General features: G+C 39.7%; 1 protein-coding gene across 2 annotated transcripts in view; it reads right to left on the bottom strand.

Moving 5' to 3' along the window:
• ERC2 (ELKS/RAB6-interacting/CAST family member 2) overlaps window positions 1–27,175 on the bottom strand; it is an 866,973-nt gene that overhangs the window by 592,862 nt on the left and 246,936 nt on the right. For both annotated transcript variants that reach the window (XR_008445768.1, XM_054035803.1), the window contains exon 6: window positions 17,538–17,705. Coding sequence is in view for 1 of the 2 variants with exons in the window: in XM_054035803.1 (XP_053891778.1) it covers window positions 17,538–17,705 (168 nt within the window). In the remaining variant the exon portion in view is untranslated. The remainder of the gene's footprint in view (window positions 1–17,537; window positions 17,706–27,175) is intronic.

Genomic DNA, 27,175 nt, shown 5'->3' with positions numbered 1-27,175 from the left:
TGTGGACCAGAGGAAACGGAGGAAAGGCATAAAACAGGTGGTCTTTCCAGGGAAGGAGAAACGCATCCGAGAGGGAGCCCGGAGCTCGACCTTGCAGGGAGCAGAACACGTGGCATTTCCTGTTGTCTCGAGAAGCAAACAGGTCTATCTGGGGAAACCCCCACTTCTGGAAGACGGAATGTATGATGTCCGGACGGATAGACCACTCGTGCGTCTGGAAGGACCTGCTGAGTCGGTCCGCTAAAGTATTCTGGACTCCAGGGAGGAACGATGCCGTGAGATGGATTGAGTGGGCAATGCAGAAGTCCCACAGGCGAATGGCCTCTTGGCATAGAATTGACGAACGTGCTCCTCCTTGCTTGTTGATGTAAAACATGGCCGTGGTGTTGTCGATGAGAACTAACACACAGCGGCCACGTAGGAGATTGAGAAATGCCTGGCACGCCAGGCGCACCGCCATCAGTTCCCGAACATTGATGTGCAGGGCTAGCTGGGGTGCAGTCCACAGGCCCTGGGTATGGTGTTCGTTGAGATGGGCGCCCCAACCCAGAGATGAAGCGTCTGTGACCAGGTGCAGAGAGGGTTGTGGGGCGTGAAATGGCATCCCCTCGCAGACCACATTGTGATCTAGCCACCAGGTGAGGGAGGTCAGGACCGAGTTCGGGACCGTGACCACCATGTTCAGGCTGTCCCGATGTGGGCGGTATATTGACGACACCCAGGTCTGGAGTGGGCGAAGCCGAAGTCTGGCGTGCCTGGTTACGTACGTGCAGGAAGCCATGTGACCCAGCAGGGTAAGGCACGACCTCACCGTGGTAGTTGGGAAGGCCTTGAGCCCTTGAATGAGGCTCGTGATGGTGCCAAAGCGGTTGTCTGGCAGGATGGCTTGTGCACGTCTGGAGTCTAGAACTGCGCCGATGAATTCTATTCTCTGGGTAGGTTCTAGAGTGGATTTGTCCTTGTTGAGTAGGATGCCCAACTCGTTGAATGTGTGCACTATTATGTGGACGTGAGCTCGAACTTGCTCTTTGGTGCGACCGCGTACCAGCCAGTCGTCTAGGTACAGGAACACCTGTATCCCTTGCCGACGAAGGTACGCTGCCACGACAGCCATACATTTCGTGAACACTCTTGGGGCCGAGGATAGGCCGAAGGGAAGGACTGCAAATTGGTAGTGCACCGTGCTTACCACGAATCGCAGAAAGCGTCTGTGAGGTGGGTAAATTGCGATGTGAAAGTATGCATCTTTCATGTCGAGGGCGGCGAACCAGTCTCCAGGATCGAGGAAAGGGATAATGGCCCCCAAAGAGACCATGCGGAACTTCAACTTTACTACGAATTTGTTGAGTCCGCGCAAGTCCAAGATGGGTCGCAGACCTCCTTTGGACTTGGGAATGAGGAAGTACCGGGAATAAAATCCCCTGCCCCTTAACTCTACTGGAACCTCCTCTATGGCCCCCATAGCAAGGAGCGTAGAAACTTCCTGTATAAGAAGTTGCTCGTGAGAAGGGTCCCTGAAGAGGGACGGGGAAGAAGGGGGGGAGGAGGGGGGGATTGAAGAAAACTGGATAGCGTATCCCCTGTCCACCGTGCGAAGGACCCAACGGTCCGAAGTTATAAGGGACCAAGCACGGTGGAAATGGGAAAGGCGATCCCGAAAGGAGGGGGCTGGATCCTGGGGGATGACTGGGGCGCCGTCCTCGACCGCACCTTCAAAAGTTCTGCCTGGGCCCTGAAGGTGGTCTAGGTGGCCCCTGGTTCTGACCGGGTAGAGGGCCGGTCCACCTTCTTCTACCACCTCGCCCTCGCCTCCGGGCCGAGTCCTGTCTCTGACGAGGCGGGGGGGGGTAGAAGCGCTGAGGCTGCGGCCTAAATAGAACTATAACTATAACTGTGAATAACTAACTAAGCTAGGGAGAGTGGAGAACAGCTATGCCGCACTCCACAGTTCCAACGACCGTCAGGGGCGGTAAGAAGGAACTGAGGGGGCGCCGGGTCGGCTGGGGTATATATTCAGCGCCATGAAGGCGCCACTCTAGGGGGCTCCACAGCCGACCCGCCGGTGTTGCTAGGGTAGAAAATTCTCCGACGATTGTGCACGCAGCGCGCGCACACCTAATGGAATGGATATGAGCAAGCACTCGAAGAAGAATAACTGGTTCCAAACATTTTTCCTGTTGACAATAAACCAGTTTTCAGAGCTCCCATCTCTGGCTACCACAATAGTTATTGCTTTACAGGATAAGATATTTTTTGTTTCAGCTAAGGTTTGTTAATAAAAACTTCAAATGTGGGCTTCTTAAGTCAAACATATGAAACATTTAAACATATGAAACCACTGACATTAAAGACAATAGATAAAGTAGGTGAAAAACATCATATTTAGATTTGCAGAGTCGACCCACTTACTGCTATATTTAAAAAGTTCTCATGTCTTATGACTTCAAGTGCCATTGTATCTAAAATCTGGTTTAAAAATTACCATTGTTTGAGGAAAATTAACTACTGTCAATAAAAATAATCAGTTTTCCCTACTTATGATGATCCACTAAATAAATATATATAAAGCAATTATCTGTATAAACACACTAAAGTGCATTATCATTCTTACTCTTTGACTATTTTCAGGTATTAGGCAAACCCTTATTATATCTGTGCATATCCTTCACTGCTAGTAACTGAAACATGCAAAGCATATAAAGAGTAAACTCACAGGAAAACAATATTAATTCAAGAATGAAAATATTGTTATATATTTTTGAAAGAGTATAGGTTTCTATTTAATCAATGTGAATCATAAAGAGGATAGAAAGGTCTGCCTTCTATTGAATGGCAAAAACTGATACCATTCACCAACAAATAAACTAATCAGCCTCATGAAATAGCCGAACTACAAGAAATCATAATAGATGCCAATAGCTTAGTTTTAAATCCCAGGCCATATTGTACTTGGTATGCAAGAAACGTGTGAGCAAGGTGGAGGAATATCAAGTGGAATCACATCCTATTATATAATATTCAGTATTTGAGCTGATTTAATTAACAACACAGTGATTACAAAGTAATCCTATTGAGGCAGGAAGTTGACAGTGTAACTACAAACATCCTATTGAAATCAATATTAGAACAGGTCTTTAATGGTTATCTTTCACCCCTAGAGGTGAGTTTTCCAGGTCAGTTTAGGAGCATGTTTTCAGGATAGTGTGTGGAAGCTTGCAGTGCTTATGCACACAATTGTACCTGTTCTGTGAATAAATGACTCAGCCTCCTTATCTGTTGTTAGAGCCACTCTTCGGGAAATATTTGGGCTTTGTTAGAGAAACTTTCAAATCTTTCTTTCATTGAACATTTCTCCTACCTTACCACCAAAAATGACCAATATCTAGGCTACCTGGAATTAGATCGATACCAAATTTAGCCTTTAACCCAACACCAAAAACAGCTCAACACAGATCCACAGAGAGATAGAAACACTGCCCTTTCTCCTAAGAGTTCTCCCCACTTTAGAGTGAAAGGAGCGTCAAAATAGCTTTTAGGAACTATGATATTTCTACCACTAATGTGGAAAAGCACAGCTGAGCTAACTGATACTATTGTTCTTTGTTACTATATTGTATGAGAACATTCAGGCCATTTGTGTAGAAATTTAGCTTTCTGATCATAAAATTGCTTAGATATAAGGATTTATAACTTGTGACTGTTATGGTAAATAACTAACATATTAAGTTATTATGATACAACTGGTGACAAATCCTGTGCTTTGTTACATTCATTTTGGAGTATATTCTGTTTCCAATTGAAACTTACCTGTGAAGACAGCTCTAAGGCTCTCCCACAAAACCCAAGATAAAGTTACAGGAGACTGGTTAGCACACAGTTGTTAATGATGACTTTGCTGGTTCAAATCCAGTTCAGGTGGATAGTAATAGAACTTACTGCCTTAAATTCATAGATTTTAAGGCCAGAAGGACCATTAGATCATCTAGTCTTACCTCCTGTATAACACAGCCCATAGAATTTCTGCCAGTTACTCCCGTATTGAGCCCAATAACTTGTGTCAGGCTAAACCATATCTACCAGAAATGCAAGCAATCTTGATTTGAAGACTTCAAAAAATGGAGAAACCACCACTTCTCTTGACAATTTGTTCCAATGGTTAATAACCCCTCACTGCTGTCAGATTACATGATTGGAGTACTTCATCACAGTAATATCCAAACACTTCACACACATTAACAAATTTATCCCTACAATACTCTTACTGACTAGGAAAGTATTATCCCCATTTAATACATGCAGAACTAAGACACAAAAGTCTGTGGAATTGAACCCAGGTTTCATGAGTTCCAATCTAGTGCCTTAACCATCCTTCCTTCTCTCCATTGCTTCCTTTGCACAAACCGCATTAAATTAAAAGCTTCTTATACTTCTCTTGAAAGTCTTGATTAACTCTCTCCCTGTCTATGTATTTAAACTGACTCTTATTGTGTTCCACTACAGACTCAAACCTTCTTCCATTCAACCTCATAAAAATGGATGCCCATTCCAAACAAATTTACTAAACCACCCTTGCTGTGTTCAAAGCCCACTTTTGCCTCAGTGCCGCAAGAGTTTATTAAAAGAGTCAGATTAAAAGTCTATGCTATGCACATTTCTCTATTAAGTAACTGAACAGTCTGATTCCTGTGACCTCTTTTCATCAACAATCCCACACCACTATTTTGTTGTCCATTCATTGCATTATATGTGAAATTAGATAGTAAATTCTTCTGAACAGTAATCTTGTGCAATCTGTGAGATCTCTACAACAATTTTAGAGTGCTGTTAAAACAAAGAATAAGAAAAACAGTCTGTCCTGTACATGGTATATGGATGCATTTAGCACTTTGGACACCACTTAAATACAGACACATTGGGAGGGAAAGTGGCAACTATTTATCAAAGCAAAATACTAAACTGTTTAAGGGGGAAAATATGAAGAATAATACCATATCCAATTGAACCTGCATGGGGAATTGAAGAAGGTAGAATATAATTATTTAAACTGGAGAGATAACACTCTATCATTACAAACAAGTGCCATGGGAACTTTAACAACCACCAGTTTGGGGACCTTGTTTTTTAAGTTTTATCCAAAAGACTGCTGCTAAGACTTGGAGATTAGCATGGATTTAGTGGGAAAGGGAAGAATGTCACCTACTTAATCACCAATGTTACACCCAGCATCCCCCAAATTTTTCCATGGAGTTCTCCAACCCAAGAACTGACCCAAACCAATTCTCTTGCACTTATGATAACTAATTTGAATGCACCAAGTAATCTAAATAGAACTGTATCCATCTGGCATCTTTCAAAACCATTACATTCACTTTAGAGAGGTATATTTGAGGAAAATGAATGAAAATGTATCATCTGAGACATATATTTAGGCCACAGTGCAGGCAAAACTAGAATACTGTTAAAACTTAAAGCTTATCAGGCGTGATTTCTTTACACTTAATGAAATCACAATTAGAATGTGACAAAAGTGACTTCTAAACAAAAACACACCTCTAAATGTAACCCTGCAACATAGAAACTGATCATTTTCTTTGTATCTTTAATAAGACAAAACCTCAGTATGTGAAGAAACTCTACAAGAAGCTTTAATTGCAGAACAGCCACAAGGAGCAGTACCTGAGATTCATTTACAGACCAAAGGAGCAAGCAGCAAAATATTTCAGGAACAGAAGCACAGGAGAATTCTGTCTTAGAGATCTCAAAACATTACCCTAGTTAGTTAGAAAATATAGTGAGATGAGGCTTCATATGGGTGAGGATTAGGAGACAAGACATCTGACACAAAGGCCCAACACCTGGACAATCTTTTGGGAAGGGTCTCCTCCTTAACCTGACTACTTGGCTAGAAAAAATGAGCAAGCTGAGACCCACCAGCAAAACCTGGCGATCCTTTTCCACATCCTGCTGACCTCATAAGGTGCAAAGAGAATGAGACAAGTGGTCTATATGAGTCCTTTCCACCTTCCCTGCTGATCTGATAGGGTGAACAAAGGCTGAAGGAAGGAGGGCTCCACTTTATTCCCTACTGTTAACTTCAATAGAATCCCACGTTGGAGAATATCTTTGGTCTCAGCATATGTACATCTTATAAAGTGTGATGGGGTTAGAAAAGGACTTTTATACACTTTACAAGATGGGTAGGAAAGAACTTCGTTCTGAGGCACCTCTAATATGCCTTAGCAAAGATTTCCAAATAGGACCAGGAGGAGATGGAGTTAAGTTCCCACCTCAACTATTCACTGGCTTGTAGAGCAGTAGCCATGCACCACAGGGAGTAAGCTTAACCATATATACACAAAATGTCTTCCAGTACTCTTCCTGAAGCAGTACATCTCTGCATAACCCAGGATTATGAGCTGTGCCTTAAATACAGCTGTGTGAGAAATGGTTTTCCCATCCTGCAAAATCTTCAAAGATTTCAAAAATTTGCCACAGTTTTAGATCGGGGCAAAACTGAGACCATTTGAATTCTTTTTGTGAAAAATTAGAGCAAGAGAGAAACGCTAGGATACCCAAGAGCCCAGTGGTTAGGTCACTCACCTGAGATAACGGACACCGCGGTTCAAGTCCCTGCTCTGCCTGATTTAGAGCAGAGATTTGAACCTGGGTCTCCCACATGAGTAACCTCATAGCTACTGTCTATCTACTGTATATATGTATGAAGAGAATACACCATATTATTCAGACAAAATTGTTGAATCCCTTCGTTAAGTGCAAAACTCAACTTGACCTTATAATCAATTAATCAAAGATTGATGATTTTATGGGTTCAAATTTACTTAATAATTAAAGAGACTTCAGATAACCAGGCTTCATTGACTTTATTAAAAAACTGTCTGTCAGAACATAACTGAAAACATATGCACTACCAAACCAGAGTCTGTTAGACCCAAGCCTACTAGCAGTAGCACGTTTGATCTCAGTTGATTTCAACCTGCATGATTCTGATTTTCTGCTTTTAGTCTGTTATAATTATACCCCTATGTTTTGAGACCATTTACAGTTTCAGCTGCTGTTAGTTAGACTTAGACTCATAGACTTTAAGGTCAGAAGGGACCATCATGATCATCTAGTCTGACCTCCTGCACCTTGCAGGCCACAGAACCATACCCACCCACTCCTATAATAAACCCCTAATCTCTGGCTGAGTTACTGAAGTTCTCAAATCATGACTTAAAGACTTCAAGTTACAGAGAATCCACCATTTATGCTAGTTTAAATCTTCAAGTGACCCATGGCTCATGCCGCAGAGGAAGGTGAAAAAACCCCAGGGACTCTGCGAGTCTGATCCAGGAGAAAATTCCTTCCTCTTTTCTCCACAAAATCTCTCTTATTTTAGTACATATCCAGACTGTCATATTTCATAAATTTCTTAACTGCTGCTTACTCATTGAGGTGATACATTACATTTATATATATTCCTGAATGTTGCAGTTAAGACATTACTTGCGAAATCAATGGGCTCTGTGTTAACGATCATTATATCTTTCCGAACACGTTTAGTAAGCTTGTATTTTTCCCATCTTAGCATGGCCATACACAATTATGTGAATCTGGTTCATGAGCAAGGTATAGGCCTTATAGAAGTCTGGTTCATAGATGGACAACCTTAACCATTAGGTCATCACCAGAAATACAATAATGAAGACTGTGTAAACCAGGGATAAAGTAAAAAATATTAATTCACTATAAGACCACGAGAACTTCCCGCCACCTTTTATTTTTTAAGCACTGGTTGGGAGGCAGATAATCTGGGTTCTACTCCTAGGGTTGCCAGGTGTCCGGTCTCAAAGGGAACCTGGCAGTATCTGGTCAGCACTGTGGCCCAGACACAAAAAGTCCAGTTACCTGCAGTAACTGGCCAGCACCACTTGGGGGCAGAAAGAGCAGCAGCTGCTGCTGGAGCCTGGAGCCACTCTAACAAAAACTGCCTGTGTGACACTAGTGCAACACAAACTCTGTCTTAGCTTACCTAGCATGAGTATCGTGAGGCTTAGTTCAGTGAAGCTTGTTAACTGCTTTAACATACACATATGGAGGGTACTTGTCAGTTCACTTGTATGAAGTGAACTGAAAAATACTATTTCTTTTGTTTATCATTTTACAGTGCAAATATTTGCAATAAAAATAATAATATAAAGTGAGCACTGTACACTTTGTATTCTGTGTTGTAATAGAAATCAATATATTTGTAGAAAAACATCCAAAATATGTAATAAATTTCAATTGGTATTCTATTGTTTAACAGTGCAATTAATTGTGATTAATTTTTTTAATCACAGTTAATTTTTGAGTTAATTGTGTGAGTTTAACTGTGATTAATCGACAACCCTAATTAATACTAATGTAGAATTATCTATATAGTGGTATCAGTCATTATTATTGATTCTCTAGAAGGGTAGTTCTACACCATCTAGCTTTTGCACTACTATAGCTATGAACAACTTTATACAATTCTATATGTGCAATGTAATAAAAAGGATTGATGACAAATTAAGAATACCTTTGTATAAAATTGACAACAGAAATTATATTTGTATGTGAGCATTAATGTGGCATGTTATGTGCCAAAATGAGTTGAGAATCTGATGAAAAATTGTTTATTATTATTATTATGTACTAATACATCTAGTCCTCTAGAAATTCACTAGGTACAGGGAGTACACTTCATTTCTAGATAACAGATAAAAAAAGTCTGTTTTTACAGTACAAAATTAAATATGACTGTTTTTAGCACATCTGGGACTCAATATCATTCAAATAGAATGCAACAGCCCCGCCAGTAAAGTCAAATATATATCCACAATAAAGCATGGGAAACTATGAAGCATTCAGAATATTTCAAAGGTACTGAAAATGGAATTTCTGTAATATTACCTAATGTATAAACATTAGTTAAGGGTATAAAATCAAGGTATATAGTATAAATGAATAAAAGTTTTAACACAAGTTATTTAAATATTCTGTTACAAAGGTGGAATAGTATTTTTAAATGTATACACTATAATTGTATGCATCCCAGAGAAACACAGACATTACAGAGTCAACTAAAAAGTATTCCCCATTCTAAATTGACAGATAGATTAAAATTATTTGGTAAGCAAATTTCAAGGAATTTCATTTACAATCTTCTTGATGTACATTGCATATATGTGTTTTGAATTGGAACTCATTTTCTTTTTGTGGCTTTTACTGTACGATGAAAGGAATATCACTGCATTAAGACTAAAACTCTTATTAACCTATTACATATACAGAGGCTCTCATTTCTATCTGATCTCCAAGGGAAAAATAAGTCACTTTAATGTGTTCAACCCTGCGGCCAAAAATCTCTTGCACATGAACAATTACAGCTAATTTAAACCCAAATTGCTTCCTGTAAGAGGTGGATATCATTAAGCAACTTTCCCCATTTCCTTTCACAAAGAGATCTTAAAGAGAGAAAAGAACTAAAGAAAATTCCTTGTGATGCCGTATGATAAAATCATTAGGCCCACACTACTTACTTCAAAGAAGAAGTAAGCTTTTCTATGGGGCATATAAAATAGCTCGCTGTGCTTCAAAGCCTCATCAATTTATTAGGTCATATAATTATTAAAGTGTGATAAAAACTGTTCAAAATGTCAACAAATTTCTTTGTGCAAGATTAGATCATTGTGTTTCAGATTAGTTATAATAATGTATTAGTTAATTAAAGTTAGCATATTATATAAAAATATGCACATATATATACATATATAATGTATACATATATATTATATATATATGAAAAAACAATTTCTGGTGATTAAGTCATTGACAAGTTCAAGTCCACTCTGCATGGATTTAGCAAGCCCCCACAGCAGTCAGGAAAAAGTGCAAGATCTCCACAAATACACAACAAACTTAAAGCCTTGCTTCAGTCATAAACTGATTAAGTCTTGTCTTCTGGCGCAGAGATGACTTAGATCCGGATAGCATTGTGAAGTAATGATATTCAGCAGGAATTACATAGCACCTATTCTTCCATAGTCCACAAAATCTACTGCTATATGGATCCTTTTCCCATTTAAAGCTAACAGTATCTCACAGTATCGGATCAAAATCTCATTACCACTTATATAGTTCCACAAATATACATGGCCAATAATAAAAGTCAGGTATATTGTCTGCCCTGAAGAGCTCAAACCATACCATTCCACCTATCCAATCATTCTAACATTCATCTTTCCTTTTGTTTTCCTGAGAGGCTAACAATAAATGGATGTGTAACAATTGGTTCATATCCTTTGCACCTTAGACAATTACAGCTAATTTTAACTCAAACTGCTTCCGGCAAAATGTTCAAGCTTGAGCCCGTTGTCATGTAGCAAATGAGATCGAAGGGACTGTAAGCATGGGGAAAAGAAACTTCTTCTCTGTCGTAATGCCTGATGCCAGCAACGCATCACAAATTAGCACTGCAGTTTCAAAGGAAAGCGTCAGCCCTTTTTTGCCACAGTCCACATGATAACAATAAATGCTGGACTTCCCTTAATGTGTATTGGCTGATGAAGAATTAGGTAATCATATCAGTGGAGAACTAACTGGAATACATCACCATCAGTATGGCAGGGAAATTAGGGGGGGGAATCTGTTCAACATCTTAGATGTATATACACAAACACAAGGAGTATGGTGAATAAACAGGAAGAACTGGAGTATTTGTCCATAAGCTAATTTATGAATTAACTGGCATCACAGAGATGTGGTGGGCTAAGTCTCATGACAGGAATATTGGTATAGAGGAGTACAATTTGTTCAGGAAGGATAGGCAGTATAAAAAAGGAAGGAGATGTTGCATTATCCATCAAGAAGACTACACTTGTTCTGAGATCCAGAGGAGGTGAGAGGCAGACCAGTTGAAAGTCTCTGGGTAAAGATAAAAGGGATAAAAGGGGTAGACTACTAGAGACCTCCAAATCAGGAAGAGGAGGTAGATGAGGCATATCTACAACAAACAGAAATATTCAAAACTCAAGACTGGATAGTAATGAGGCACTTCAACTACCCAGGTAGCTGCTGGAACAGTAATATGACAAAACACATAATTTCCAATAAGTTCTTGGAATGTATTAGGAACAACTTTTTGTTTCAGAAAGCAGAAGAAGTAACTAGGGGAACTGCCATTTTAGACATGATTATGCCCACCACGGAGGAATAGGAATTTGGGTGAAAGTGATCGTGAACTAATAGATTTCAGGATTCCAAGGAAAGGAAGGTGTGAAAGCAGCAGAATAAGGACAATGGACTTCAAAAAATCAGACTTTAATGAACTCAGAGAACTGGTAATGTCCCATTGGAAGAAAAAACTAAGAAAAAAAGGAGTTGAGGAGTGCTGGCAGTTGCTCAAGGAGATAATATTAAAAAGGCACACTGCAAACTATGCGATGTGAAAGAAATATAGGAAGAACAGTAAGAGGCCAATACAGTTCCATCAGGAGCTCTTTTATGACCTGAAAATCAAAAAGAAAATCAAAGTGGAAATATGGACAAATTGCTAAGGAGGAGTACAGAAGAACAGCATAAGCATATAGGGACAAAATCAGAAAGGATAAGTCTCAATCTGAGTTATAATCTGAGTTATAAAAAGGTTTATGATGACAAGATACTCAGCACAATTAATATTAACAACAAGGGGGAAGAAAAACAAGCCAAAACAGGGAAAGGTCAGGTTAGAGCAAGTTAGATGTATTCCAATCAGCAAGGCCTGATGAAATTCTTCCTAGGGTATTTAAGGAACTAGCTGAAGCAATCTTGGAACTGTATCCAAGTATCTTTAAGAACTCATGGAGGATGGGCGAGATCCCAGAGGACTGGAGAAGGACAAATATAATACATATCTTTAAAAGGGGGAAACAAAGGATGCTGGGAATTACAGACCAGTCAGCCTAACTTTGATATCTGGAAGGATACTGGAACAAATTATTAAACAATCAATTCGTATGCACCTAGAAGATAATAGGATTATAAAGAATAGCCATCATGGGTTAGTCAAGAACAAATCATGCCAAACCAACATAATTTCCTTCTTTGGCAGAGATACTGGCCTAGTGGATAGAGGGAAGCAGTATATAGGATATATCTTGCTTTTAATAAGGCTTTTGTCATAGTCCCACATGACATTGTCAGAAGCAAACTAGGGAAATGCAGTCTAGTTTCATTTAATATAAAGTGGGTGCACAACTAGTTGAAAGACCATACTCAAAGAGTAATTATCAATGGCCAATGTCAATATGGGAGGGTGTATCTAGTACTGCGGGTGTCATTCCTGGTGTGATACTATTCAATATTTTCATTAATGACTTGGATAATGGAGTGGAGAGTATACCTATAAAATCTGCAGATTACACCAAACTGTGAGGGATTACAAGCACCTTGGAGGACAGGATTAAAATGCAAAAGAATCCTGACAAATTGGAGAATTGGTCTGAAATCAACAAGATGAATTTCAATAAAGACAAGTGCAAAGTACTTCACTTAGGAAAGAAAAATCAAATGAATACCCATAAAATGGATGGAAGTACTGCTGAAAAGGATCTGGAGTTTATAGTGGATCACAAAGTGAATATGAGTCAATGTGATACAGTTGCAAAAAAAAAAAAAGGCTAATATTCTGGGGTGTATTAACATGAATATTGTAGGAAAGACATTGGAGGCAATTGTCCCACTCTACACAGTACTGGTGAGGCCTCAGCTAGATTATTGTGTCCAGTTCTGGGCATCACACTTTAGGAAAGATGTGCTCATATTGGAGAGAATTCAGAGAGCAATAAAAACGATAGAAGGATTAGAAACCTGATGTATGAGGAAACATAAAAAAAAACAGGCATGTTTAGTCCTGAGAAAAGATCAGATAACAGTCTTCATATATGTTAAGGACATGTAATAAAGAAGACAGTGATAAAATGGTTAACTACCAGTAACTGTTGTTGTTCGAGTTGTGATGCAGATATGTGTTCTATGGGGGGGGGTGCCCCATGCAGTGGAGCCAGATAACTTTGCCTAGCAGTACCTGTAGCGGTAGCGCTGATGCCCTGCAGGCATAGCCCCTCCACTGGTCATATAAAGGGGCTCCACCCTGACCCTCTCAGCTCCTTCACACCAAATGTTGTAAGTGCAGACTCCGATGCAGAGTAGATGGGGGGGCGGCAGAAGTAGGTAATCGTTTTTTCTTCTTTGAGTAAATGCAGCTGCATATTCTATGTGGATGACTCGCAAGCAGTAATCACAGAACTTGGGCTTCGGAGACTATTTAAAGAAGGATTACAGAACTGCTTTCCCAAAGTTTGCATCTGATCTGGATGCAGCCTTAAAGGCACAGTGGTTTGTAGAGATATGCACAGAGGACCACGTGGTCACCCTGCAAATGTCCAATATAGGAATGTCATTTAGAAATGTCGCTAATATCGCCGGAGCTCTGTGAAATGAGCTTGTACCCCTTGAGGAGGTGTAACCTGGGCTATGCTGTCATGATACAGGAAGTTATCCACCTGGAGACACTCTGTGAAGGCCCGTCATTTGGTCTGCATAGGAAACAAACAGGCGTGTTGAGGAATGGAAAGGTCCGTTCTGCCAAGATAAAATACTAGACATCACCTAACATCCAGAGTGTGGAGCCACTGGTCCTCTGGGATTGAATGTGGCTTAGGAAAGAACATTGGTAGATCTATAATGTGGTTCAAATGAAACTGGGATCCCACATAAGAGAAAAACCTGGAGTGCGGACACATGGTTTCTTTGTCTTTGGAAAATTGCATGTAAGGAAGCTCTGCCCTCAAAGCATACAACTCGCACATTCTCCTTGCAGATGTTATCGCCACAGGTGAGGCAGTTTTCTGACACAGATGGGAATAAGAAGTTGCCAGAGGCTTAACCAAAGGTATTTTAACAGCTGTTAAAATAATATTAAAGCGACTGGCTCTTTAACCGGATAGGTGGAGATGAGCGACATCTCTCAAGAATCTCACTGCCAAGGGGTTTGAAAACACAAACTTCCCATGGATAGGTGGATGAAATGGTGAAATTGCCACAGGTGGATCTTCAATGAACTAATCACAAGGCCAGAAGACTGAAGGTGTAATAGGTACTCCAAGATGTCCTGGATAAAAGCCCATGTTGGTTGAACTCCCCAGGCTAATGATCATACTGAGAACCACTTCCACTTCGTGGAGGGCTTCCCACTGTTAAGCAAGGCCTGTTGGACTGCCTCCGAGCATCATTCCTCCTCCTCATGTAACCATGCAGCATCCATTCTATGAAATGCAGGGAACTGATTGCTGGGTGAAAATCCTGACTGTGCTACTGAGTCAGGAGGTCAGGATGAAGAGGAAGGGATATGGAAGGTTGGACCAACAATGTGAGGAGGTTGGAAAACCAATATTGTCTCGACTGCACTGGAGAACAAGCCTCAAGATAATCGGAATTGGAGGAATGGCATATAAGAGTGCCAATTCCCAGCTCAAGTGAAAAGCATCGATCAAAGAGCTTGAACTTAGAACAAAACAACTGGCATTTCTTGTTTTCTTTCATGGCTAACAGGTCAATTGTCAGCATGCTCCAGAGTGCAAAGACAGACTGCAGGATGCGGAGCTTTAGAGACCACTCGCGATTCAGGGAGAAACTCCTGCTGACGTGATCTGCCCAATGAGTGTGGATCCCAGGCAAGTGATCAGCCATGGGGGTAATGTTTTCCCTGGAGCAAAACTGCCAGGACCTGATTGCCTCCTGACAAAACACATTGGAGTGTGCTCCCCCACTGCCTGTTCATTTAATACATTGCAGTGGTACTGTTGGTGAGCATGAAAACCACTGAGCCCCGATGAGATCCTGACAAGCATCGTAGATTGCATAAAGCTCCAGGACATTGATATGTAAAGAAGCTTCACATTCTGACCACAGGCCTTGAACCTTCAGGGACTCCAGATGCAATCCCCAAACTATTAAGGAGTCATCAATGACAATAGTTCTGATGGTGGTGACCAAGTGAAGGGAATGCCCCGACACACGTCCTGAACCGAAATCCAGGATTGGCAGTGGAAGACTGACCAATCTGTTCAAAGGATGACAGTATGGACGATAGGCTGACTTCAGTCACATTTTAAGAGGATAAAGTCACATGGCATATTGGACTACCTGTGTGCAGGCAGGCATATGCGCTAGCAACTTCAGGCATACTCAGGCTGTGGTTGAGGGCTGGATCTTCAGTTCTAGACATAAGTGACAGATTGCCTGGAATCGGTTGGTCAGCAGAAATGCTCTCGAATTCGTAGAGTCTATCAGGGCCCAATGAGCTTGATTCTTAGAGTTGGAAACAAAGTTGACCTCCCGCTGTTTAAGAGGAGACATAGATGATTGAGTAGGCATAGTGTGAACTAGACATGAGACAGGACATCCTCTCTTGACTTGCCTCTCAGTAACCAATCATCCAGATATCGGAAGATACGAATTCCCCTCTTCCTGAGGTATGCTGTTACTGTGACCATTCATTTCATAAAGACCCCAGGGGCAGAAGACAGGCCAAAGGGCTAGTGTTGCTAGTGTTGGTCCACCACAACAAACCAGAGAAATCTCCTGTAGTTTGAGAGAATTGCTACCTGAAAATAAGCATCCTGAAGGTATAGGGCAGCAAACCAGTCATTGTGGTTTAAGGCAGGAAGTATTGCTACCAGGGTGACCATCTGGTATCTCACATATCAGATGTATTTGTTAAGATCATAGAGGCTGAAGATAGGTCTCCCAAGGGTTTGAGAACCAGGAAATACTGAGAATATAATCCCAGTCCCCAATGCTTCAAGAGGACCTCCTCTACAGCCCCAAAGGCCAGTAGAGACTGAACCTGCTAAAAGAGCAGTGTCTCGTGAAAGGGGTCCCTGAAAAGCAACGTGGGAAGGGGGGATAGAGAGGAACTGTATGGCATAATCCTCTTGGACAGCGCTTAGGACCCAATTGTCTGTTGTAATAGAGTCTCAAACATTGTAAAAGCAGGTCAGCCAGTCCCCAAACCAGGGGAATGGGGAAGGAGGAGGTACTCCTGGATCATTGTCTTGAGCAAATGAGTCAGAGCAGGCAGTTGCTAGACGCTGTGGGGATGGTGAGTGGGAAGGGGAGGTGTAGCTGGCTACACCCAAAACCACAAGACTGCCTTAGTCTCCTTTGGGATCTGTGGCTGTTTCTGAAGTAGTGGTAGGCAGAAGGATGTTTTTTATCTCATTCTATCATCATCATGATTTTATATTTATGTTTTCTTCTATTTTATTTGACCGATGAGGGCAGATTTGCAATTTCAAATTTTTATTTGTACCTTATTAACATGTAAGAGGCTGAATCCTGGGACATGCAGTTCAATAGATACCCAGAATCTCAGAATATATATTTTATAAATAGAGATAAATGTCAGCTAACTTTTCCCCATGAAGATGATGAACTAAAGTGAACTTTTGCCCCTGGAATTCCTTAACCTAGGATTAAACCTTGAACTATCATGCAAGAAACCAATCCATTTAAATTAGTATACTTTTCTGAATGTAAAGAGTTTATTTTCCTTTTATAAATGCAGTGCCTAACTGTTCATGTTCTTTTAAAAGGCACACCAATTCAAAACTTACAAATAAAACAGTTAAAATATAGATTTCATTCCTATTTTGTGTTTCATACCTTCACAGTAAAAAACAGCCATGGAAAAGGAACTAGTGGAGAAGACCATTTTAACATTTAAATGGTTTATTTAATCACATTTGAAAACCATCTCAACTGCATAAACCATATTTAAATATCTATATTTTCAAGCTCTGTACTTTACACATTACACATAAAAAAAAACCCCTAATATACTGGCCTATATTAAGGATTAACAATCTATTCACATTTGAAAATGAAAGCTAATTTTGTAAGAAAAAAAGACTTCATACCAATAACCTACACCCCGCCTATATTTATGCACCCTTCAAAACTTATAAAGGGCCTCTCTCTTTAGAATTGAAATGTACAATAGAAGATACAAAAATGAGCATTAGGTTTGAGGAAACAGGTCTGAGGTCCCAAACAATCTCAAGACAATTTGAAATTAGGAGTGAAAATATTAAGAAGAAATGAGAACTGCCATATATATATATTCCACTAAAGACAAGGGAAATCTCAGCTACAGCTACACACCCTTGATGTTGCAGATTCCATACGTGGGTCCAATCTTGCAATACTAACACATGCAAGACCACTATTGAAGTCAGTAGGTTCTTTTCAAAAACTGCAGAATCAGTGCTAACATACTGTAATAAGGAAAATATGCCAAATGTATTAGCACATGGCAGGGTTTAAGCTGTTATACTATTTTTAACAAATTGAAAAAAAGCCCAGGATATATCTTCTGCAAAGATTTGTAATTAATACATCATTTTAACCGTGACACGCTCTGTTAACTAAACATTTATATTGTATTGTATGATGAGAAAATAGCTTACCTCTGTCTGAAGTATGGCAGCTCTCTGTTCTTTGGCAGTAAGCGACTCTTTAAGCACTTCAATGTGTTGCTTGCAATCCGAATTCTGATTGCTAAGGGTTTCAAGCTTAGTTTGTAAGGCGAGAAGTTCTGATTCTTTCTTTGAAAGTTCCTGTTTCAATTGGTCAATCTGCAAAATTAAAAAACATTGTTTTACATCATTAATCTCCAATTTATACTCACACGAGTTTGGAGAGATGAGAATAAATCTCGTGATGCAACCCAGATACCTTCTGGAGAGTCAGGAGAAGCATTAGGGTTCTGATGCTGAGATGCTCGGCGCCCACAATTTCTATTAAGTTCATGTTTGCAGTGTTGTTATAGTCATGCTGGTCCCAGGATATAAGAGACAAGAAGTGAGTGAGGCAATGTCTTTTATTGGACCAACCTCTGTGGTGAAAGTGATAAGCCTACAAGCTCCACAGAGCTCTTTTTTATGTCTGGGAAAGGTAACACTGGTCTACAATTTTTGAGAAGTCATCTGCTTCAGAGATAAAATGTGCTATTTATTATGTATTTTGATGTGCTGAATTCAAATATGACAATTAAAACAACTGATTGGCTACTGTTTCTAAGATATTTAAGTTTTTACATTTTATGTCTATGTATATTGTGTAGATAGTAGAGTTTTAATCATAAATTGTAAACCTAGGTCTTTTCATGTGTTTATGGTTGCTTTACATAATAATATTTCACCTGTCCTGTTTATGTAACGCTTTAAAAATCAGCAAAAGGGTTATATAAATAAAATTTATTATGAAACAAAAGGCAAAAAACTATTATGTACATAGTTTAGTCCTATTCAGTGTCTACTCAGCGCTTCTTGGCTTGTCTCTTGTATTCATTAAATGGAGCATCTCTTGTCACTGTCCAGCAATAGTCTGTAAGCACTGATGGGCTCCATTTGCCCTGATAGCGTTTCTCCATTGTTGCAATGTCCTGGTGAAATCGCTCGCCGTGCTCGTCGCTCACTGCTCCGCAGTTCGGTGGAAAAAAATCTAGATGAGAGTGCAAAAAATGTATCTTTAGTGACATGTTGCAACCAAGGCTTTTGTATGCCTTGAGGTGGTTTTCCACCAACAACCAGTAGTTGTCTGCCTTGTTGTTTCCAAGAAAATTTATTGCCACTAACTGGAAGGCTTTCCATTCCGTCTTTTCCTTGCCACGCAGTGCATGGTCAAATGCATCATCTCGAAGAAGTTCACGAATCTGAGGACCAACAAAGACACCTTCCTTTATCTTAGCTTCACTTAACCTTGGAAATTTTCCATGGAGGTACTTGAAAGCTGCTTGTGTTTTGTCAATGGCCTTGACAAAGTTCTTCATCAGAACCAGCTTGATGTGTAAGGGTGGTAACAAAATCTTCCTTGATTCAACAAGTGGTGGATGCTGAACACTTTTCCTCCCAGGCTCCAATGACTGTCAGAGTGGCCAATCTTTCTTGATGTAGTGGGAATCTCTTGCACGACTATCCCATTCACAGAGAAAACAGCAGTACTTTGTGTATCCAGTCTGCAGACCAAGCAAGAGAGCAACAACCTTCAAATCGCCACAAAGCTGCCACTGATGTTGGTCATAGTTTATGCACCTCAAAAGTTGTTTCATGTTGTCACAGGTTTCCTTCATATGGACTGCATGACCAACTGGAATTGATGGCAAAACTTCGCCATTGTGCAGTAAAACAGCTTTAAGACTCGACTTCGATGAATCAATGAACAGTCTCCATTCATCTGGATCGTGAACGATGTTGAGGGCTGCCATCACACCATCGATGTTGTTGCAGGCTACAAGATCGCCTTCCATGAAGAAGAATGGGACAAGATCCTTTTGACGGTCACAGAACATGGAAACCCTAACATCACCTGCCAGGAGATTCCATTGCTGTAGTCTGGAGCCCAACAGGTCTGCCTTACTCTTGGGTAGTTCCAAATCCCTGACAAGGTCATTCAGTTCACCTTGTGTTATGAGGTCTGGTTCAGAGGAGGAGGATGGGAGAAAATGTGTAACATTTCCTGTGACATTGATGGTTCAGGACCAGAAGTTTCATCCTCTTCCTCGTCTGACTCAAGTGAGAATGATTCTGGTGCATCAGGAACCGGCAGTCCTTCTCTGTGGGGTACTGGGCGTATAGCTGATGGAATGTTTGGATAATGCACAGTCCACTTTTTCTTCTTTGACACACCTTTCCCAATTGGAGGCACCATGCAGAAGTAACAATTGCTGGTATGATCTGTTGGCTCTCTCCAAATCATTGGCACTGCAAAAGGCATAGATTTCCTTTTCCTGTTCAACCACTGGCGAAGATTTGTTGCACAAGTTTTGCAGCATATGTGTGGGGCCCACCTCTTGTCCTGATCTCCAGTTTTGCAGCCAAAATAAAGGTGATAGGCTTTCTTAACCATAGTGGTTATACTGCGCTTTTGTGATGCAAAAGTCACTTCACCACAAACATAGCAGAAGTTATCTGCACTGTTCACACAAGTACGAGGCATCTCTGCTCACTCTGGCTAAACAGAAATGTGTCCCTTTGCAAAATCAAACACTGACAAATAAGAGAGCACGACACTGTATGATTTCTAGAGCTGATATAGGGCAATTTGTTCAGCAGAGTGATGTAAGCTTCATTATGATTGCATCATCCATGACTTCTAGGAATAACATGATGCAATTCATGATGTATGACGCAATACCATCTTCAGATTGCATCATTTATTGTTTTGCCTAAAAAGCAAGTACTGTCCAAACCCAGTCATAGATTTATTCATAGATCCAGTCAAAGATGTATTTTAGTCATTTCTGATTTAAATTGAGATCCCTTCCCTTTATAACTCACTTATCCTCCGCCATTCCCAAGTCAAGGGTCTTATATACTGACCCAATAGCATATGTTGAAAACTAGAGCCAATCAACAATTTTAAGCATCGTTTTCTTTCTCAGTGACCCAGAATTAGTAAAGTTTGACTACATTTATTTCAGAAGCATTTTGGCTGTAGAGCAGTGTATCAGAGCATCACAATGAAGTGAGCAATCAGTCCATGATTTTTGATGTCTAGCAGTTTTGAATATAAGCTCCCAGGATGAACTTTTGAAGGTGTTGTGCAGGTCTCCTTTGAGGATGAGGTCAGATATGGAGTGATTGTTTTGTGAAAAGTGTTCACTCACAGTTGATAGGATGATTTTGTCTTTTATCATTTTTCTGTGTGAGTTCATTTGAGAGTGGAGTGATTTTCTTATTTTACCCACATAGTAGTTGTTGGTGCATTTGATGCACTGGAGGAGGTACACCATATGTTGTAATGGGCATGTTAATTGTCCATTTCATTTTGAATGGTTTCTATACAAAGGAAAAAAAAGCTTTCATGCATGTGTAGATTGAATGCAACACCATACTCCCTCCAAGACCACAGCTATCATTACCATTGACTGCTGTGAGCCCAGGTTATGAGCATAGCAGTAAGAACTAGTGGTAGATGAGGAACAGCAATTTAACCAAGGGGTGGGAAACAGAGTGATGGAACTCTAACTATCTTCCACTTGCCACACAGTTAATGCCCTTCACCCTCCATTTTCCTTCCCTGACAGCTCATGTGGAGCTCTCCAGTAACAGGAAAGCCAAAGGAAAAAGTGATAATTAAGAAAAGGCTGAGGGGCAGGAAGGAGGAGAGAATTGGGGGGGGGGATTCCAAATGGTGAGTCTATTAGACTATAATAGTTGTGGAAACCCCATCACTTAGGACAGAGGTTCTCAACCTGATGCTCATGAACAGGTGTCAGGAGGATCACAGCTACCTTGCCCTTCTCATATTGCTAAATGGGAGAAGTGTCCTGGGATGGAAAAGACTGAGTATTTCGAACATTTAAAACTGGTCAAGCACTGGAGAATATATTATAAAGAACAATCCTAAATATTAGATGACATAACAGGTATTCTTCTTCTCAAGCTCCTATGCGACAACAGTGGACAAGCAAATTAGCTACTCAAATGCTCCATTGTGAGATACTTAATATTAGCTATTTAAATTACCAAATGACTTCAGCTCGCATGGGGCTGAATGGGCAGTAACTTTTCAGAGATATTATTTCAGGCTGTCCCTCTGCTAACTGTGGCAGACACTTGGTTTTCATTTAAACGTTTTTCCTCACAACCAAAAGGGCCAGACATTTTTATTTTAAATCAAAGTTTAAATGCTATGAAGGTGACCAAAGAAGAGCTGGAACTGCCCTATCCATTCTCTCCTTTCAGTTTAATCCCAAAGGCCACTTGGAATGAGGTTAAATCTAGAGCTGAAGGGAGTGATAGCCCAGAAAAAAAAAGTTTGTCATGTTTAGCCATATCCTCATAATCAAAACACAATAATATGTCACAGCCGTAATTCTGAATTACGTAGTTAGGGTTATTCTCTTTTTCTCTCCACAAATTTCAAAATGTTTTGTATCCACTAGGTTGGAGAATTTGGCTGGTCACCCTTTGTCTATTGCACAAAATCCTAATCTATACAGGAAGCTAAAGCAATAGCCTTTATAGTCTTAATTTATCAAAAAAAAAAAAGGGAGTGTAGAAAGAAAGAAAAACAGATGTTGGGAAAAGTAAAAAGAAACATACAACATGTATCCCAAAATTACTCAAAAAAGAAAAACAATTCTGCTTGGAAGTAAACCTTCTTCTTTCCTCCCCATCATTTATTTATTTTGCCAGCACATGTAAGCAAGGGCGGAAACTAAAACAAAAAAGGTACACAAAATATAGACTGGGAAAGTCTGAGTACATAATATAAAGGAGGAACCCTAGATCTGAGGCCAATCTAATTATATTACATGTTTTACCCTAGACCCTTGTGTACATCACACACACACCTAATCTCTATTGGAAGCTTTTCACAGTTTTGTTCATGACACTACCAACACTCTGAGAAATCAACAAGCAAGGAAAACGGCTTCATTTTCATCACTGAAATGCTCAGAAACTATCTGCTCATTAGCATGCAGCTCCGGTTTGGAGTTCTACACACTGTAAGGAGGTCAAGAAAATATGTTACAGTTCCCAAACAGATCTGAGTTAGGATAACTGTGTCTTTGGCAAACTCTTTAATAAAAAAAATAAAAAAAAAATGAAAATGAAAAAGAATGCAAGAACTGGGACCTCTCCCTTAAAAAGAAATATCCAGGACAGAACAAGACCTCACAATTTTTATCTGATACACTCAATTGTTAAAAGGTTCTTGTACAGTATGGTTCTCTGTAAAAAGTTAAGCACTTCTTTAAACAAGTCTTTGACCTTGCTGAAGTGCACATATCAAGGTGAATGTAAGAAGAATGTTGACATGATCCAGTGAGGACCCATGCCTCTCTATTGGAGTCAAAGTAAAACAATGACCATAACTTCCATGTGAGTTAGAAATAAAGACTACAATGAAGATTAACCCGGATGTCTGGATATAGATTCTAGATCCAAGGCCAGAAGGGACCCATTGTGATTATCTAGTCTAACCTCCTCTATAACACATCACAAGCCACAGAACTTCCCCCAAAATAATTTCTAGAGCATATTTTTAGAAAACCAGCCAATCTTGATTTAAAATGGCCAGTGATGGAGAATCCACCATGACCCTTTGCAAACTGTTCCAGGTTATGAGCATAGCAGTAAGAACTAGTGGTAGATGAGGAACAGCAATTTAACCAAGGGGTGGGAAACAGAGTGATGGAACTCTAACTATCTTCCACTGTTAATGATATACACCATTATTTCCAGTCTGAATTTGTCTAGCTTCAAATTCCAGCTATTGGATAGTATTTTACCCTTCTTTGCTAGATTGAAGATACCATATATGGTATCCCAGGACGACTAATTGTCTCTATTCCTGACCATCTCATTCTCTGGAGAAGTTTGGAGGTATGTGTTTATTATTAGTGTATTAGAATTTACAAAGAAAATACCTTGATGCTGTACAAATGCAATATTTACTAATGGTCTGCATGCAGCTGATACACCTTCCTGTCTAGATTTAAATTAAGAAGAGATGTAAACTAAATACATATTCTTTAAATATAACAATATAAAGAGAATTCTAGCACCTAACCATGAAAAGAGCTTTGTTCTATTGTTTGGCATCAATCAGGACTTATATTTATCAAAACTTCTTATCAGCAATCTCAGGTTCGACAGATCAGGCATAATAAGATCTGCTTGCTGACAGCCATATAAATACTTTTTCCACTTTGAAAGGTTCTCTGATGAATGGCAGAACTAGTATCTTTTGCTGCAAATCTCAGTTGTAAGAGGAAGGACAGGGCTGGTGAAAGAAGTTGTACAGTGTGTTTCATCAGAATGTGACATACTTATCAAAATACTGATCTGAAGGTTGTGATGAAACAATGGTATGTATAACAGTCTTCTTCTCATTCATCTGCTTTTTAGAGAAAAGAACTATATTGAACCTCTTCCTCTCAAAAACACTGGAACTTCCCCTTTATATACAAGATTTTGGACATTATTTATACCTTAAAAGCTTCAATATCTTTTCTGAGATATTGTAGTAATTACATTGTAAGTCACTGAGAACTGCATACTTGTAGGTTAACCACATTTGAAAGCGTACTGTAATCTCACTAAAGGTAACCCCACATATGAGTTTTAAAAGACTGTACTGAACCTAAAAAGTGCTAAAAAAAAAAAAAACTTTATATTTAAAGTAAGCTGCCAAAAGGGCCATAAGCTTTCATTTATCCAGTGGGAAGAATCTAAGACAGTAGCTAAAACATGGCAGGTGTCACGGGATACTGAAGATACAGGAGATCCCACACTTTCTAAAATTAAGATAATGTACCTTTTCTGAGATAGCAAATCCTAATACCTTTAATATCATACAATGATAATTTTTCTCATTGTCTCCATTTTACGCTCAGGATAACTAAGAATCAGAGAGTAAAATGATTTGCCTAGAAGCCAATGGGAGCTGCGGAGGCAGTGCCGGGGAGAGGCGGGGGCAGCGTGCAGAGCCGCCTGCCGCTCCTCTGCCTAGGAGCGGCCAGGACAGGTTGCCGCTTGCAGGGAATCACCCAAGGTAAGCACCCCCTGGATCTGGCAACCCCGTGCCCCAGGCCCCCTCCTGCATCCAAACTCCCTCCCAGAGCCCACACCCCAAATCCCAGCCCCGCACCCAAACTCCCTCCCTCTTTATTAACCAGCATTTTTCACTTACCGGCACCCCTCATCCCCCCTACATGCTAGATAAAACAGCTTTTACTGTATCTTGACTTCAGTAAGGCTTTTGACACTGTCTCATGAATTTCTCATAAACAAACTAGAAAAATATAGCCTAGATGAACCTACCATAAGGTGAGTACACAACTAGTTGAAAAAGCAAACAGAAAGTAGTTATCAGTGATTCACAATCCAGCTGGAAGGGCCTATTGAGTGGGGTTCCACAGGGATATGTCCTGAGTCTGATTCTATTCAACATCTTCCAAAATTATTTGGATAATGGCATAGACAGCACACTTATAAAGTTTGTGGACAACACCATGCTGGGAGGGGTTGCAAATGCTTTGGAGGACAGGATTAGAATTCAAAATTATCTTGACAAACTGAAGAAATGGTCTGAAATAAATAGTATGAAATATAATAAGGACAAATGCAAAGTACTATACACAGGATGGAATAATCAATTGCACAAATACAAAATGGGAAATGACTGCCTAGGAAGGAGCACTTCAGAAAAGGATCTAGGGATCATAGTGGATCACAGACTAAATGAGACTCAACAATTTAATAACGTTGCAAAAAAAACAAACAACCCATAATTCTGGGATATATTAACAGGAGTATTGTAGTAAGCATGCCATGAGAATTAATTCTTCCTCTACTCAGTACTAATAAGGCCTCAGCTTGAATACTGTGTCCAGTTCTGAGCTCCATGCTTTGGGAGAGATGTGGACAAATTGGAGAAAGTCAAGAAGAGAGCAACAAAAATTATTAAAGATCTAGAAAATATGACTTATAAGGAAAGACTGAAAAAACCTGGGTTGGTTTAAGCTGGAGAAAAGAAGTCTGAGAAGGGAGATGATAGTCTTCAAATACATAAAAGGTTGTTATAAAGAGGAGGGTGATAAATAGTTCTCCTTAATCAGTGAGGACAGGACAAGAAGTAATGGACTTAAGTTGCAGCGAGGGAGATTTAGGTTAGACATTAGGAAAAACTTCCTAACTATCAAGGCAGTTAAGAACCGAAACAAATTACCTAGGGAGGTTATGGATCTCCATCCCTGGAGGTTTTAAGAACAGGTTAAATAAATACCTTTCAGGAATGGCCTATATAATAGTTAGGCCTGCTGCAGTGCAGGGGAGTGGACTAGATGACTTATCAAGGTCATTTCCAGTCCAACATGTCTATGATTCTCCACCAAATCATGTGGGCGCCACAGAAGCAGATAGCATCACCCCCTCAAGCAGCTTTTTCAAAATCCCTAGCTACAAATTTAAGCATACAAGGGGCTTTTCCAATTTTCACTTCAAAAATTATTAGCTCCACAAAATTTCACATAAAAATAGATGTTGGATGCAGAGGAATGAATGCAAAAAAAAATTAGTTTCATAATCAAAATTGCTACAGTGCTTTTGACCAGCTTTACTCTGTTTATTATGGCCAGCCTCAACTATAGTCAGCTGGCTGTCCTTCCTCTCCTGCATTCCCCTCCCCACTCACAGCTCATTCTCATCTTAAAGGAACTTATAGGTAAAATGCCTCCTTTTCCCACTTCCCAAGATTCATCTATGTGAATGTTTCATTCCCCCTCCTCTATCACTGCTATCCTAGTTTTTCCACTTTAAAAATCTGATAACTGTACACCTGTACTGTAGAAGGTAGCTCCATATCAGTACATTGTAACTTTATAAACAAACAAGAATATAATCAGGAACACAAATTTTGGAATAAACTCATCATAGTTTGTATTTTTTTGAACTATTTAAAAAAATTAAATTGGTTGAGAAAAGAGAATCAGAAAAAGTAATCCAAAAGTACAAAAAACAAAATGTTGGCACTGCTCTTTAACTACATGGCAGCTAAACAAATGTTAATTAAGTGTGCTAAAAACGTGCAGTTGGGATCACAAGTTAGGTGCCAAGTTTAAGTCTGATTATTTTAAAATAACTGAGTGGTAGTATTGTTTAGTGAGTCTGGGAGTTAGGCCCCTGGGGTTCTATTCCAAACTTTGCTACTAACTGGTGTGTGACCTTAGCCCATTCACTTAGAGAGAGAGAGAGAGAGAGACTATCTGTAAATTGAGGATAATAATATGTATCAACCTTTGTAGAATGTTTTGAGATTCTTAAGTTAAATCTTAAGTTATGCACTGCATAAGTGCAAACTATCAGAATTATAAAATTAAAATATTTTAAACTATTAGAATTTTAAAATACTGTACATGTAACACACGTTTACAATGGAAATAACAACTCAGCATCATTTATGGCATAGTAGTACTAACCATAATACCATTATCAAGGTAATGAAAAAATTAACAATTAAAATGGTATGAAAATACTGTAGGTCAGAATGGAAACCAATAAAGTCATAAAGCAGCCTTTGGACAATGAAAGCA

This window comes from Malaclemys terrapin, chromosome 7, assembly GCF_027887155.1.
Source record: "Malaclemys terrapin pileata isolate rMalTer1 chromosome 7, rMalTer1.hap1, whole genome shotgun sequence".
Classification (NCBI taxonomy): Eukaryota; Metazoa; Chordata; order Testudines; family Emydidae; genus Malaclemys; species Malaclemys terrapin.
Note: the sequence above shows the minus strand (reverse complement) of the source record. Positions and strands in the feature narration are given on the sequence as shown.